Source organism: Cydia strobilella, chromosome 18, assembly GCF_947568885.1.
Source record: "Cydia strobilella chromosome 18, ilCydStro3.1, whole genome shotgun sequence".
NCBI lineage: Eukaryota > Metazoa > Arthropoda > Insecta > Lepidoptera > Tortricidae > Cydia > Cydia strobilella.
The window spans coordinates 13,732,036-13,745,850 of NC_086058.1; the positions used below are offsets into that span (position 1 = coordinate 13,732,036).

General features: G+C 37.3%; 3 protein-coding genes across 4 annotated transcripts; 1 reads left to right on the forward strand and 2 right to left on the reverse strand.

Annotated features, from left to right (window-relative positions):
- Window positions 1–138: 138 nt before the first annotated feature.
- Window positions 139–1,608, forward strand: LOC134749316 (probable protein BRICK1-B). Its single transcript, XM_063684217.1, has 3 exons — window positions 139–368; window positions 462–544; window positions 1,144–1,608. Exons 1-3 carry the CDS (start codon window positions 248–250, stop codon window positions 1,168–1,170), a joined length of 231 nt encoding a protein of 76 aa, XP_063540287.1. The 5' UTR covers window positions 139–247; the 3' UTR covers window positions 1,171–1,608.
- On the reverse strand, window positions 1,295–6,428 carry LOC134749315 (3-ketoacyl-CoA thiolase, mitochondrial-like). Of its 2 annotated transcripts, XM_063684216.1 has the most exons (8): window positions 6,208–6,428; window positions 5,714–5,880; window positions 5,359–5,490; window positions 4,741–5,005; window positions 4,150–4,322; window positions 2,867–3,064; window positions 2,390–2,541; window positions 1,295–2,238 (listed from the first exon to the last, which is right to left on the reverse strand). In XM_063684216.1, the coding sequence occupies exons 1-8, from the start codon at window positions 6,224–6,226 to the stop codon at window positions 2,151–2,153; spliced, it is 1,194 nt and encodes a 397-aa protein (XP_063540286.1). In that variant the 5' UTR covers window positions 6,227–6,428; the 3' UTR covers window positions 1,295–2,150. The 2 variants fall into 2 exon arrangements, with proteins under 2 accessions (XP_063540286.1, XP_063540285.1); XM_063684215.1 differs by lacking the exon at window positions 6,208–6,428 and having other exon boundaries at window positions 5,714–6,041.
- Window positions 6,429–7,539: 1,111 nt separating this feature from the next.
- On the reverse strand, window positions 7,540–12,969 carry LOC134749284 (3-ketoacyl-CoA thiolase, mitochondrial-like). Its single transcript, XM_063684179.1, has 8 exons — window positions 12,853–12,969; window positions 11,621–11,787; window positions 11,190–11,324; window positions 10,703–10,967; window positions 10,093–10,268; window positions 9,626–9,826; window positions 9,292–9,446; window positions 7,540–7,794 (listed from the first exon to the last, which is right to left on the reverse strand). Exons 1-8 carry the CDS (start codon window positions 12,872–12,874, stop codon window positions 7,713–7,715), a joined length of 1,203 nt encoding a protein of 400 aa, XP_063540249.1. The 5' UTR covers window positions 12,875–12,969; the 3' UTR covers window positions 7,540–7,712.
- Between the last annotated feature and the right edge of the window lie 846 nt (window positions 12,970–13,815).

A 13,815-nucleotide genomic window follows, 5' to 3' on the forward strand; every position in this document is an offset into this window, starting at 1 on the left:
GAGAATGAAGCGGAATGATTGGTCGTTTAAACAAACGCTCAAACAGCTTAAAGAAACGTCAACTATACGTCAGCTTTATTATAACCCTACAAAACTGAGAAGAAATTATAATCTTGACTCTGTGAACCGAATTCAGATCAATATATTTATTATATTTTATTCGGTTAGTGATATTCATTTGGGTGTGTTGTATACTTTGTGATCGCGCAAATATTTTGATAAAAAAATCCTCTTTAAATAAGTTAAAATGGCTACGCCACCACGGGAAACTATTCAGAAGCAAATTCAGCAAGACTGGGCCAACAGAGAATACATTGAAGTCATTACGGGGAGCATAAAAAAGATAACAGACTTCCTCAATTCCTTCGGTAAGTGAAAGCGATATTTCTTGTTGATATAGCGAAATATGTTATTCATATGACGAGTTATTTGCTTAACAATATCTCTGTATTATTTTCCAGATATGTCTTGTAGATCACGCCTAGCTACGTTAAACGAGAAATTGACATCTTTGGAGAGGAAAATTGACTACTTGGAGGCCTGCGTAAGTTTTTATTTCATATTTTGAGTAATTCTTAAAAATGCAGTATTGTTCAATATAAAATAAACAGAAACATGATAGTGTGTTCAACCAATAGTGTTTACTAAAACAAACTCGATACAAATCTCCACAAATATGAATTGTGATGAATCACTAAAATCCCTAAAATCCAGGGCTCGGAGCCGGTTTTTTAGTAAAACCCGATATTTTTAATTATTTTTTTCTCTTTATGTAGGACTGAATCATGTATTTAGGTAACAACTTCGTATTATTAGATTGTCTCGTTAAATATTAAATAATAAATCAAAGATAATCGAAGATAGGGTGTCCATGGGCGGCGGTAATCGCTTACCATCAGGTGACCCGTCTGCTCGTTTGCCTCCTATTTCATAAAAAAAAAAAAAAAACGAAAAAGAACGTAATACCGGTACTTTTTGTTTGAAGAAAAAACCGGCTCCGAGCCTTGCTAAAAACTTTACTTACTTTTAACCTAACCTAAATCTAGTAATTCTCGTATGTCACATAAAAGTTTATGACAATTCAATTTTCCGGGCTGTATAATGAAATAAAGAAGTTTAAAAATGATTATCATTTATTTGCAGGTCACAAAAGGGGAAACATTAACATAATAGTACCTTAGGTATAATACTAATATAACCTAACTATAAACTAAATGTCACAGTGTAATTATTAGTTTAAGATATGTAGAAACTCCAAACTAAATGTTATTTTAGATAAAATGGTTTTTGTATATTTAAAAAAAAAGTGTGTAATTGGTGACAAAGTATTTGTTATACTGATCTGCCATGCTATGTGAAGCTGATTGATACATACATAGTTTGATATAGGTATGTGCATAATTTGCATAATTCAACCGTAAAAATCAAAAAAATCATGCATAACCATTAACATTTACTTGATTTTACTAAATCTTTAGTTATTATGACACTGTGACGTCTGTGACTAAATATTATAACATAAGAGCGTTTTAAAACTTGCATTTAAGTTTGCAATTATATAAATAATTTATAAATTATGTAATTAGTAATACATTTTTGTATAGCAACTGATTCTTTTATTTCAAAGATATGTATAGTTAATAATACATCGTATCTTATTCTTGATATATATTTACAATTCTGTTTTCAAAGAGATATATATGATTATATAAAAGCTTTTTTATATGCTCAGTCAAAGTATACATTATTTACTTATTTTGATAGTATTTTCACATTCCTCTTTACATTATACACATGCCATTATGTATTATGAGTATTATTTATTCTAGTCATTTACATTATTTTAGTAATCATGCATACAGTGGTATTCAGAATCAGATAAGAGTACCAGTGATTGGGAAATGTTTGCATTAAGACTCATTATATGACTGGTAACAGAACTAAAAGATTACTTACTCACATGTGTGGTAAAAAAAAACTTTCAAAAAAATTGCTCTTCTAGGAAATTCAACAAACATACAATGGTGTTATAAGTGTGCAAACCCCTTTTCACAGACATACTTTTTATAATTTTTACCATTCTAATTAGACATTAGACAATGTTAGCTAACTTTCTAATTTTGGATACCACTATATAAGTTAATACATAGTTAAGTTTTAATGTGTTCCAACATAATAGCAACTCCTTGGCCACCACCGCAACTGGAAGCCGCTATGCTCCTCTTGACTTTTTTCTGGCTGTAAAGCCAAAATAAACTATAAGGATAGGCTGTTTTTGAAAGCACTTGAAAGTGAAAGTCGCGTTGTGGGTTCAAAACTAGGGGTCATAGTATGGGTTATTATTTAATTCAGGCAAATGCCCATATAATTTGTTAGTAATACATCTTACCTTATTTGATGAGCCAAATGAACTGCCATACGAGCGCCAGTAGCTGCGGGGGCGTGGCCCACAGCTAAAGCACCCCCGTGCCGATTCAATTTGTCTTCTACGCGAAGCTCCCGCGCTGTGGCTAACGTAGCTGTGGCGAAGGTTTCGTTGATCTGTGAAAGACATAGACATATTAATTTAAAGCTTTTGTTGTTCCATGAATTCTGAACTAAGCGGAAGGTTCAAGATCTACTGTTAAAAAATCCACGGTGTTAAGTAGCTGCTCTAGGGTATCCAACCATAAGACGATAGTGGACGACCGCTATAAGGGCGCTAAGTTACCTCAAACAAGTCTACGTTGTCCACAGTCTACAGTCATCTCCATAACATTCAGTTTTCTAACGGCCGGTACTGCCCCTATCGCGTCCTTCGTGTTTGTCCCCACGCACGCCCAGCCAGCCTCCAGCTAACGGCTGGAGGTTTTGTGATCCAACCTACCTCGAACCAGTCCACATCGTCCACAGTCATCTTCATAATCTCCAGCAGTTTTCTAACGGCCGGCACTGCCCCTGTCGCGTCCCTGGGGTCTGTTCCAACACAGGCCCATCCAGCTACTCTAGCTAGCGGCAGGAGGTTTTGCTGTTTCACGGCTTCCGAGCTTGCTAGGAGTAAGGCAGCAGCACCGTCAGCTGGACTCTGAAATCAACAATTTTTTAACGTATTTGCTTATTTTTGTGCTAAAATAAAATGCATTAAGTGGGGTTATTAAGAGGCCGTAGTCGATTTTGGAGCAAAAATTTTAAATTGATAGATTTAGTCGTTGAAATTATACACGTTTTGTTACGTAATATCTAAATAACGAGTATTGGTTTCTATTAGCACGTTTTCTCATCTTGCCTTTTAATAATGAGGTCACGAGCGTGCGTCACCGGTAATATATGAAGAGAAGGGGCAGTTTTTAAAAATTCATCAAAAAACTATAGTGGTAAATTATACAAATTGATGTATAAGAATAGTTTCAGCAAATGTTGTAGATTGTTCAAGTATCCAAAATACGTTGAAATTAAGTCGATTTTCAGAGAAATTGTAACTTGTTTTGAAGTAATTTCTAGAGAAAATTGAATTCGTTTAACTTTCATTTCCTCGAACTCTAAGTCATATAACAAAAATGTAATCTGATAAAGGTCAAGTACAGAATATGTGTAATACAAATTTACCATTTTTAGCAGTCCAAACTTTACTTAATTTACAAATAAGAGCGACAAAATCAGTGCTTTACGCGCATTTACCTAAACGTCCTTCAGAAAAAAAATCATTACTAATTTAGTGAGTCTGTTTAAAAAAAATTGATCTGATAAAAGGCAAGATAAAAAGACGTGCTAATAGAAACTAATACTTGTTATTTCAATTTGGTAACAAAAGGTGTACAATTTCATCGACGAAATCTATCAATTTTACATTTGTGCGACTAAAATCGACACCGGCCTCTTAATTCTCGGCTTGGGTGATTGATACAGGAACATCCAAAAAGATTATCGGCATCATATCAGCCGATAGACACTCAAATTATCTGGATAATGGTAGGCCTCCTCTAAGGACCTCGGCGATAAACGGTCAGGAGATGCCCTTCAAACGGTTCCTTGTGGTTGGACACGGGGATCTTCAAGCCACTCAAACTACTGGCACTTGAGTATTCCAAGACCATTGAAAACAGCATTTGCGGCTTTTCTCCCTAAAGTTTGTATTAGACTAATATGAGCAAGCAATTGTTTTAAACTTACCGAGGAATTCCCTTCAGTGACAATCGAAAGTCCTGTTACAGGAGGCAGGCAACTAAGGTGCTCATCGGTGATGAAAGTCCGTGGGAGTTCATCTTTCGCCACCAATACTTCTTTTTTCTTCGTTTTGGCTTTAACACTTACTACTTCGTCGTCGAATACTTTGTTTTCATAACCTGTGGAAATATCGGATGTATTAAGGAGATTAACCATTTTGAATTCTGAATTTCCCTTTATTCTGACCGTTTTAAATCCTACGTCTATTAATACGAAAAATTTGTATTAACTCTGCTTCGTTGGTCTTGCGTTCAATTGATAAAAAAAAAACGGTTTTGCTGTTACTTGGGATACAGCCGCAGTGGGAAATTCAGTTCTGATTGAGTCCCATTGTGCACAATTTTAGTATGTTCTAACTAGGCAAGAAAATTCGTCCCTACACAAACCCTATCTAAAAGACGCCGCACATACTCGTAGGCAGCTCTATAATTCTTTTGCACTTTTTTCGTTACATTTTGATTTTGCTAGTGATCAACATCAAATCAGGAGATTCAGGAGTCCAGAATCGGGCATTATACTAAACTCACAAATAATCACCTGCCTTCCATTTCAAATGGCTCTGTAGAGCAAACTCGTCAGCCTCGTCCCTCGATACTCCACAGCTCTTAGCCACCTCTTCAGCCATCTGCTGCAGCGTCAACCCTACGTTGGAATCCAAGTACTGCTCCGTTATGTACTCTTCTAGTTTATATGATGCTCCTAAAGAAGTACCAAAGCGGATGTTCCGGACTAAGAGAGGGAGAGAGGACATGTTTTCCGTCCCTCCTGTAAGGGATAATTTTGCTGAACCTGTTAAAATATCCTGAAAAAATCCAATAATGTTACTTAATTTGAAAAATATACAGCACAAAGTATTACAACAAAATATGGTAGACCAAAAGTACATCCAGTAGATACTACAAAGATCTAGAAATAGGGAACTGCCGACCAAGTGTGATATAAACGGACGAGCGAAGCGATGTCGTTAACTAAGTCATGGCTGACAAATTTTCGTATTTCAACCGAGGTGATAGAGTTAGGCCAAGATAACTCTGCAACAATTTTGACAGCACAGACTGTGCAAGTGTTATTTATACGTCATAATTTCATAGAAGTTTGAACCTAGAATTCAATATATATCGATGCCCTCTATGTTTAGACAACAAGAGAAATTACCAAAGCACTCGTAACAATAGCTTGAAGACCAGTCCCACATGCTTTGCTGACTCCTAAAGCTGGCTTGTGTATTGGCACTCCTGAATACAGGCCACAGTACCTTGCGGTCTTTCCGCCGTCGCATTGGCTCAACTGAAAATTGGAGAAAAGAACATGAGCCAAAATAGAGTCTTTCAGGGGTGTATTTACTGGGGCCAAAAAGCGCCTATGGCCTGGGGCGGCCGAATCCATACCGTGCCATCAGTTTTGTGCGACTATGTTGCGCCAAGTCTTAAAATACGTCACTGCTTTAATGTTCTCTAATAGGCCAGAGTAGGAAAGGAATAGTATATGAAAATAAGAATATAAAACTTACAAAATTAACGTTTCCAACGACAATATTGTCGATGGCATTTGGATCGACATTGGCTGAAATAATGGCTGCCTTTGCCGCAGAAGCGAAAATGTGTGAAGCTGGCATCTCTCTAAAAGGCCCGCCATAACTACAAAATGGAGTTCTTTTCGCGCCAACTATGAATACACCTGTACGAATGAAAAGATTAATTAACATTTTACGAGTTTGATTTACATAATGTACGTAAATGTTATTGAATAGGATCACGTCTATTAATTCTATACAACATCCAAACAAGGACAACATTCCTCATACTGCCAAAAATTTACATCTATAGAAAAAGTTTATAACAAAACACAATTTTAGTAATTAACGCAGATACCTATAATGTTCATAAATATCTACGTATTCTCTTAATTCGTAATAAATAAATGTAGTTTAACTAAAGTTATGTCATCCTAATCAACCATAAAACAATAATAATTAAATCAATCTACTACGATAACAAAACATACCTTTACTTCTCAGCGCCATTTTGAATTTAGAACAAACTTATTTACGGTCGCCCGTAGCGCTGCCTTATCTTTGTCACACTAAGGTTGCTTATAATTATTGTAGTTTCAAGTTTCGCCACCCGCAAATAAAAGATTGTAGCTAGTTCGTAAACAATGTTATCTGACTGGAAAACAACGGACGATCCGGGTGGGTAGCTACGGCGAAATGATTTCTTTTATCAGTACTTACTGAGTTACTGGTTACTACGCGATAATGGCCTCATGAATATTAAATGTTTACACTTTTTATTTGCTTAGAATTTTTGGTCACACTTACGCCAAGTGAAGTAACACTTTAGGTAGGGTACCTACTTTAATACATACGTTAGTAATGTTTTTATATATTCAAGGTATCTATAATTATAATTCATCAATATGTTCGTCTTTCTTTCTATATACATCTTTAACGAGAAACTGACCTACACAGACTCACAGTTGGTTATCAATTAATTGTTAGAGCATGCTACAAGGTCATTTCTATTTATCTTGTAAAACTGTGACGTTATAACATTAGTCATATTACGAAACAAAATTAAAAAAAACTGCCAAGAGCATGACGGGGCCATGCTCAGTGTAGGGTTCCGTCCGTCAAAATAGACTTTTTGCAAAAACTCAAATTTTCTGGACCCATGGTTAAAAAGTTAGAGGGGGGGGGGGGGGGGGGGCACAATTTTTTTCTTTTATAGCGATTTTTTCCGTAAATATTACGTTTATCAAAATATGGTTTTTTAAGACCCATATTCGTTTCAAAATACCTATCCAACGACACCCCACACTATAGGATTGAAGCGAAAAAAAAATCATCCCCACTTTTAGTGTAGAGGAACCAACCCTAGAAAAAAAAACATTTACTAGTTTTTGTTTTGCAACTGTCGGCGTAACTGATTTATATATTTGTGCCAGATTTCAGCTTTCTAGCACTAACGATCACGGAGCAAAGCCGCGGACGGATAGACAGACAGACGGACATGGCGAAACTATACCTAAGGGTTCTTTTCCTAGTTGACGACGGAACCCTGAAAAGCAAAAAGGATAGAACAATCGCCGTCGGAGTGGGCATAACGATTCTTTTCAATTAGTATATTAATAAAATAAAATTAGACAACATTACAAAAATATTTTTATTAATTAACAAAATAATACATCCGAAATACTAAGTTTTTTTTTTGGTTTAGGTAGTTAAAATATGGTTCTGTTGAAAAGCCATGCATTAGCGTAATTATAAGTATGTACAGTGTTAGGAACTGATTCATTTTTTATTATATTTAATAATTGACGTACCTAATCATTTACTCTGGTGTTTTAAAAATTTGTGTGTGTATGAAAAATACTTATTATAATACGCATACGTCTACAGCTTAATTAACAATAATCAGGCGTCAAATCTGGGTTCATTATTATTATTCGTTATTGCCAATATGAAATCAATATTTACATATTAAAAAAATAATTTGATCAAAATTTTTTTAAACAGTTTCTAACAATAAAGCGATGCCCTGTCCGCCGCCGATGCAAGCCGATCCGATGCCTCTCTTAAGTCCACGGCGCCTAAAAAAAATAAAAAAATAGTTGAATAAATGTGCCTAAAAATACTCTTTTGTTATTTATCCAGTCTTACATGTTTACAGCTGTGGGAATTATTTATGTATTTAAACTTTATTGCACAAATTTACACAAAAAGGTTATTTTATCTACATATTACATTTATATTTGTGTCTATTAAAGCATTTAGTTTTAGTGTTCTTTACATATCCCGCACCAACTATGTTTCTCTGTTTGGCCTAAAGGTTGACTGGTAGAGAATGCCGTGTAGCATGAAGTCCGCCTTTTGTCACTGTATATTCTTACTGTGCAATAAAGTTTAAAATAAAATAAATAAAAAAAGAGTACAAATGGCGGACTGAACGCCTTGAGGCATTCTCTACCAGTCAACCATTGGGCTAAGCAGAGACAGTTAGTTTGGTGCAGGATTGTAAAGAGTAAATATGGAAAAGATCCAAGTCAGACTACTATGATACTATATTTACACAAATATCCATAAAAAAGTACTAATATACCTACATATATACAAATTTAATATATATATAAATAAACATACATATATTTAATAATTATGTACCTAGTGTGAGACATCACGTAGACATTTAGTCGCTAATTATGTTGCTCATAAGTTCTAGGTAGCCCTTTAATAGTTCCGAGTTCTAGTTTGTAACTTTGTAATCCATGTGTAACGTCAACTGGAGTGAATAGTGATGGCGTTGTGAATAGGGATGAAAACCGGGAATGACATTTACCGAATAATTCTTTAAAAACTACACACTTACACTAATTGTATCATGCGATTGAAAATAGTAGTAGATTTTGCATTGACGTCGCCAATTTCGCGACTACTGTGCCCGCTCTCGACTATAGGCCTTATTATTTGACGGTTGACATAATGCGTCATATAATATGAATATTTGTGACGTTTTCAACTAAAAGGTACCACATTGTCGCTTGTGGATAAGGTTGATTTCTAATTGACGCTATATGGAAATAACGCCTTACTGACAAGCGACAATAAGTACCCTTTTGGTTGAAAATGGCACATTTTAGCCTAACAATGCATAATTTTTTTATACTTTTTACGCCGTTCGTTGTCGTTTTTATTTGCCTCACCACGGCTTCGCAATCACATATTCAACGGAACGCGACCCGCGTTGTTTGTGATGCACCAAAATAGTGTTGATTAATGTTACTATTGGTATCTACGAGTAAATCAGTATGATTACTGCGCTGGATGTGCGGTGATTTTGGCACCCGTGGCACCGTCGTGGATGCTCAAGCCCCTTTTCGCCTATATTATATTTGTGTTCTGCATGAATAGGTATAGGTATATAGGTATATGTTTTTGCTTATCGACATCACAGCGTAATAATGACACTGTCTCTTTAAATCGCGCGGTGTTAAATATAGTTTGGCCGGACTGTCTCATTTCAAACATAGAATCATAATGTCTGGATAACACCGTTCATCCGCCAATGAGTTCTCTAATAAACAGATTACCTCAGTTCGTAAGCTAGATGCGCAGTGATCCTGGCGCCCGAGGCGCCGACCGGGTGCCCGAGCGCCACGGCGCCCCCGTTCACGTTCAGTTTGCTTTGGTCTATGCCCAGTTCCTTAACGCAGGCCAAGGTTTGTGCTGCGAACGCCTCGTTGATCTGTTGATGAAATAAATAATTGGTTTCTTCGTAAAAAAAGAATACCATTATTCTCCAACTTACCTCCAACATTTCAGGATATGGCAGTATCCCTGCTTTATTACTAAGAGTGCAGGTTAAATGTCTCTTGATGGGACTGTTAAAAGTTCATGTACACTGTTACTCTGATGGTAACTTACTTCAATGAGGTCAATATCCTTCAAGCTGAGTTTATTAACAGCCAGCAAGCTCTGGATAGCCGGCACAGGTCCGATGCCCATGACGCTGGGGTCCACACCAACAAAAGACCAGCCGAGCAGACGGGCTATTGGCTTTAGGCTGTGCTTCGAGACCGCTTCCTCGTTGGCTAGGATGATGGCACCAGCTCCGTCGTTCACACCCTAGTCGAAGAAATAGAGATATTTTAGGACTTTTTTATCAATTTGAATGTCAATAATTTATAGACCCTGAACGAAAAATTCACTGCTAATTGCCTATGATCAACAAAAACAGACATACCATGTGGAACAAGAAACATATGGACATGGAATACTTTTTGGGGTCGATGGATGACTCCAATCCAGTTTACCGAAGATCTTAAATGGTGATCTGTGGGCGAGGTTGCTTATTGTACTATCACAACACTTCACCATACTGAGCTTCTTACCGAGGAATTCCCAGCAGTGACCACACCCCCCTTGCGGAAGAGCACAGGTAATCTCGCCAGGTCTTCAACCGTGGTCTGCGGCCGAGGATGCTCATCAACAGACACGACCACGTCCTGTTTCTTGACCTTTACAGTCACAGGGGACATTTCTTCGTTGAACACGCCGTTGTCCAAGGCTGGAAATAAAAAAAAGTGATTGCTAAATCTGCCTAACAAAAAGTACATTTTTTAGATCTAAATCAGATATTTCTTTAATGTTGTTGGAATAAAATAGGACAAGCCTATATGAATTGAGGTCTACGAATTTCACAAGAGAAAAGAGTAACTTCCAAAGCTGCTGGGACTGTGACGCGCAAGAATTAAAATCCTTCTGTAAATAATGTACTTCTGCGAGACTTTTTACACAGTATAGATAACCACCTACTTTTGGTTTAAATTGTCTTTAAAAGCGCTATGGCCTTGGGCGGTGCAAAGTACAAATAAGTCAACCGGGAAATCCAGCCTTACTAGGCTTTTGTTTGCTATTTTTCCTCCCTCTCCTAGTCTTTAAGGCTTTTCCGGCAAACAAAACAAAAACGATCAAAATAAAGCATAAGAAAGAGATCCTCACCAGCCTTCCACCTCTGTTGCGACTGCAGCGCGAAGGCATCAACCTCACTTCGCTGAAGCTTGTACCGCTCAGCTAAATTCTCTGCCGTTTCAGGCATGGTGAAGTTACACTGCGTGTCCAACGAGCCCCTCTGTAGTGAGTCTTCGAAGTCTATGCTTTGGCCTAAGGCTGTGCCGAAGCGGACGTTGCGAACGACGAAGGGGACGGCAGACATGTTCTCTGTGCCGCCGGCAAGAGAGACCTGCGCTGCGCCTGTTATGATGTCCTGAAATTATCATGTGAAGTTAAAAACAAAAGTTGGGTGGTTTTTAAATGCAAAAAGCAATTTGCCGTGACGTGACGCGGCGTCCAGCCGCCGTCTTAAGTCCTACTCAACTGTCTTACTTTGCCGGCTTACAAAGGGAGATGAAACGCATTTGGTACTTCGACTTAATTTCATGGAGTGGATAGAGGTCCAGATGTTTCACAAGCGTCAGCGTCAGATTACCTGTGCACTGTTGATGATAGCCTGGAAGCCTGAGCCACAGAGCCTGTTAACACCGAGTGCTGGCTTCTCTTGTGGGACTCCGGACTTTAGAGCGGCGTGACGAGGCGCTAAACCGCCATCTGAAGACCCACTTAGCTGAAACAAGTTTCATTTAGTTCAATGTTAAGACCACCTTAGTTGGTCCATAAGAAGAATAATTCAATACTCTGTGATTACTCATCTCTTAGGTAAGGCTGCTCCATCCTATTAGACCGCATCGACAATTACCATTAGGTAAGAGGTGAGATATATTGTAGTCAAATGCTTTCTAATAAAAAAATATTAGACATATCAAAAATATGAATGTTTAAAACTACACTGGCTCTAACCTACACCACAGCCCCGTGAAGATTTTACTGACCACAATATTGACTGGTTATATTGCTACTTACCACATTAACTTGTCCGATGTTGACAGTGTCGACGATGGCTGGTGCGACGCCGCTCGCTTTGAAAGCGTCTTTGGCAGCAGTCGCTAGTAGATCTGATGGTTGGACATCTCGCAATTTACCGCCATAGCGGCCGAAGGGCGTGCGCTTCGCCCCTACGATGAAGATGCCTGGAAACGGTGGTGAAAATATGATGGAAATGGGAAAACCGCACTCAACGTTCGGGATGAATGCCGGATTAAGCCAGCGCAGGGCCTGTAGCAAATTCTATCACGGGGCCCATGGATTGTTTTAATTTTGTCGGACGAAGTCATACAGTACATATGTGAAACTTAATAACACCTCTCTTTTTGGTTCGGGAGTTAAAAAGAAGATTCATCATTACCAATTTATAATAATAAACACCGATTTACGAAAATATACTTAGGCACAGGTAGGTATACTTATCATCGTATTGACATTGACAACCATCTTATAGCCTATTGATGATAAAAAAGGTAGTGTACCTATATAATGCTAACTGACAATCTAAATTGGGTATTTAAACATTTAATATCTGGGAGACTTGTTCGGAAAACATAGCTAGATTCGCCCCCGAAAACCCCCATATAGCAAATTTACATTATACAATTGAAGTAGGTATGTGGTAACTCTGGATATCAAAAGTGGACACTTGACAATCCAGTTATAATGGCTATATGGCGGTTAAATAATTTAGGGCACGTTTTTTTTTCTATTTACCTACATGTACCAAAATCATTAACTCGGGATTTTAACTCAAAATTTTCAATCCTGTAATAAAAGTGATATCACATCGGACATTGACCGCGGTTGTAAATACAACATGCACGTAGTCAAGGTCAATTGACGACACCGACATCGCGGCAATGAAGTAACCACCTTAAGCCTTAGATAACAAAGTCCAAATTACAACGTCCAACTTCTTGAGATATCAAAACATTTCGTTTTCATATTTATAAGTTTTCTTGTCAACTTTTTAGCATTCTACGAAAGTACTTTTTCAAAGCGTTGGATGCCGTACCTATGTGCTACAATTATGTAGGTATCTGTCACGACTATTCATAAAAATAACAATAAAATCACTTAAAATCCCAAGTCGTGAGACTAACATAAGTATAGTATGAGTACTTAACCTCAAAAATCGTTAAAAATTGAAATAAACGAAGCAATACAGTTGTTTATTCACATTTTATTTAAAATAATTGTTAACGTACCTCTGTTGATTGCCACTGCCATTTCGTATACGTCTGTCTTCAAACCGGTCCGGGCGGACTCTGATAAATATTATAGGTCGGTAAGTATGTGGCACTGGTATTATCATTCGGTCGCAGGCAGCCATTGCGCCTGACTAGCTGACTTGTATAACAAAAACAAATACTAAAAAGTACGGAACCCTCGGTGGGTGAGTCCGACTTGCACTTGGTCGGTTTTTTAAGTATTTGTTGTTATAGCGGCAACAGAAATACATAATCTGTGAAAATTTCAACTGTCTAGCTATCACGGTTCATCAGATACAGCCTGGTGACAGACGGACAGAAAGACAGACAGCGGAGTCTTAGTAATAGGGTCCCGTTTCTACCCTTTAGTTACGGAACCCTAAAAAATTAGTTTTGTGTCTCATTTTCACATACATTTTGTATGGACTGTCACAAAACTGACCAAAATTTTTATGTAGAACAAGGGACTTTTTTTCTTTGTTTTAATTAATAGTCCTCGTGATTCTAAGTCGAAATAAACCAAGTTAAAAAAAAAAAATTAGCTGTAGGTAGCTCTACAGTAGTTAAATTAAGAAATTGTATTTTGTATAAATAAACCAGGCCATAAAAATATGTAATAAATGATATGAGCCTGACAACAGTAATGGTATAAGTTAAGCTAATCCTCCGCAGGTGACCTTTTTCTTACTCCAAAGGCGAGATAAGATAAGTATTGAAATAGTAACATGATAATTTGGTAACATTAGTCATAAAAATCATAAATAACGCTTAAGTGTTATTGATATGATGAAAACGTTTTGAGGGTTACTATCAATAGTTATTTGTGCAACAAGAGAGGAAAGTTGTTTTTTCTTGCGAGTGTTTATTTTGAGTCCCGAGAAAGCGAAAGATTCTATAATTGAATCACGAGCGAAGCGAGTGATTCTAAGGTAGAATCTTAAGCGTAGCGAGGGACTCAAA

Coding starts and splice junctions, on each gene's coding strand:
- LOC134749316 (XM_063684217.1), top strand. CDS start 248: ATGGCTACGCCACCACGGGAAACTATTCAGAAGCAAATTCAGCAAGAC. Junction 369..461: donor AGACTTCCTCAATTCCTTCG/GTAAGTGAAAGC, acceptor ATTATTTTCCAG/ATATGTCTTGTAGATCACGC. Junction 545..1,143: donor TTGACTACTTGGAGGCCTGC/GTAAGTTTTTAT, acceptor ATTTATTTGCAG/GTCACAAAAGGGGAAACATT.
- LOC134749315 (XM_063684215.1), bottom strand. CDS start 5,998: ATGTTGTCCTTGTTTGGATGTTGTATAGAATTAATAGACGTGATCCTA. Junction 5,491..5,713: donor TCGTTGGAAACGTTAATTTT/GTAAGTTTTATA, acceptor TCCAATTTTCAG/TTGAGCCAATGCGACGGCGG. Junction 2,239..2,389: donor CATTTGGCTCATCAAATAAG/GTAAGATGTATT, acceptor TTGGCTTTACAG/CCAGAAAAAAGTCAAGAGGA.
- LOC134749284 (XM_063684179.1), bottom strand. CDS start 12,874: ATGGCAGTGGCAATCAACAGAG. Junction 11,788..12,852: donor GGCAGTGGCAATCAACAGAG/GTACGTTAACAA, acceptor CACCGTTTCCAG/GCATCTTCATCGTAGGGGCG. Junction 7,795..9,291: donor CATCTAGCTTACGAACTGAG/GTAATCTGTTTA, acceptor TATTTTTTTTAG/GCGCCGTGGACTTAAGAGAG.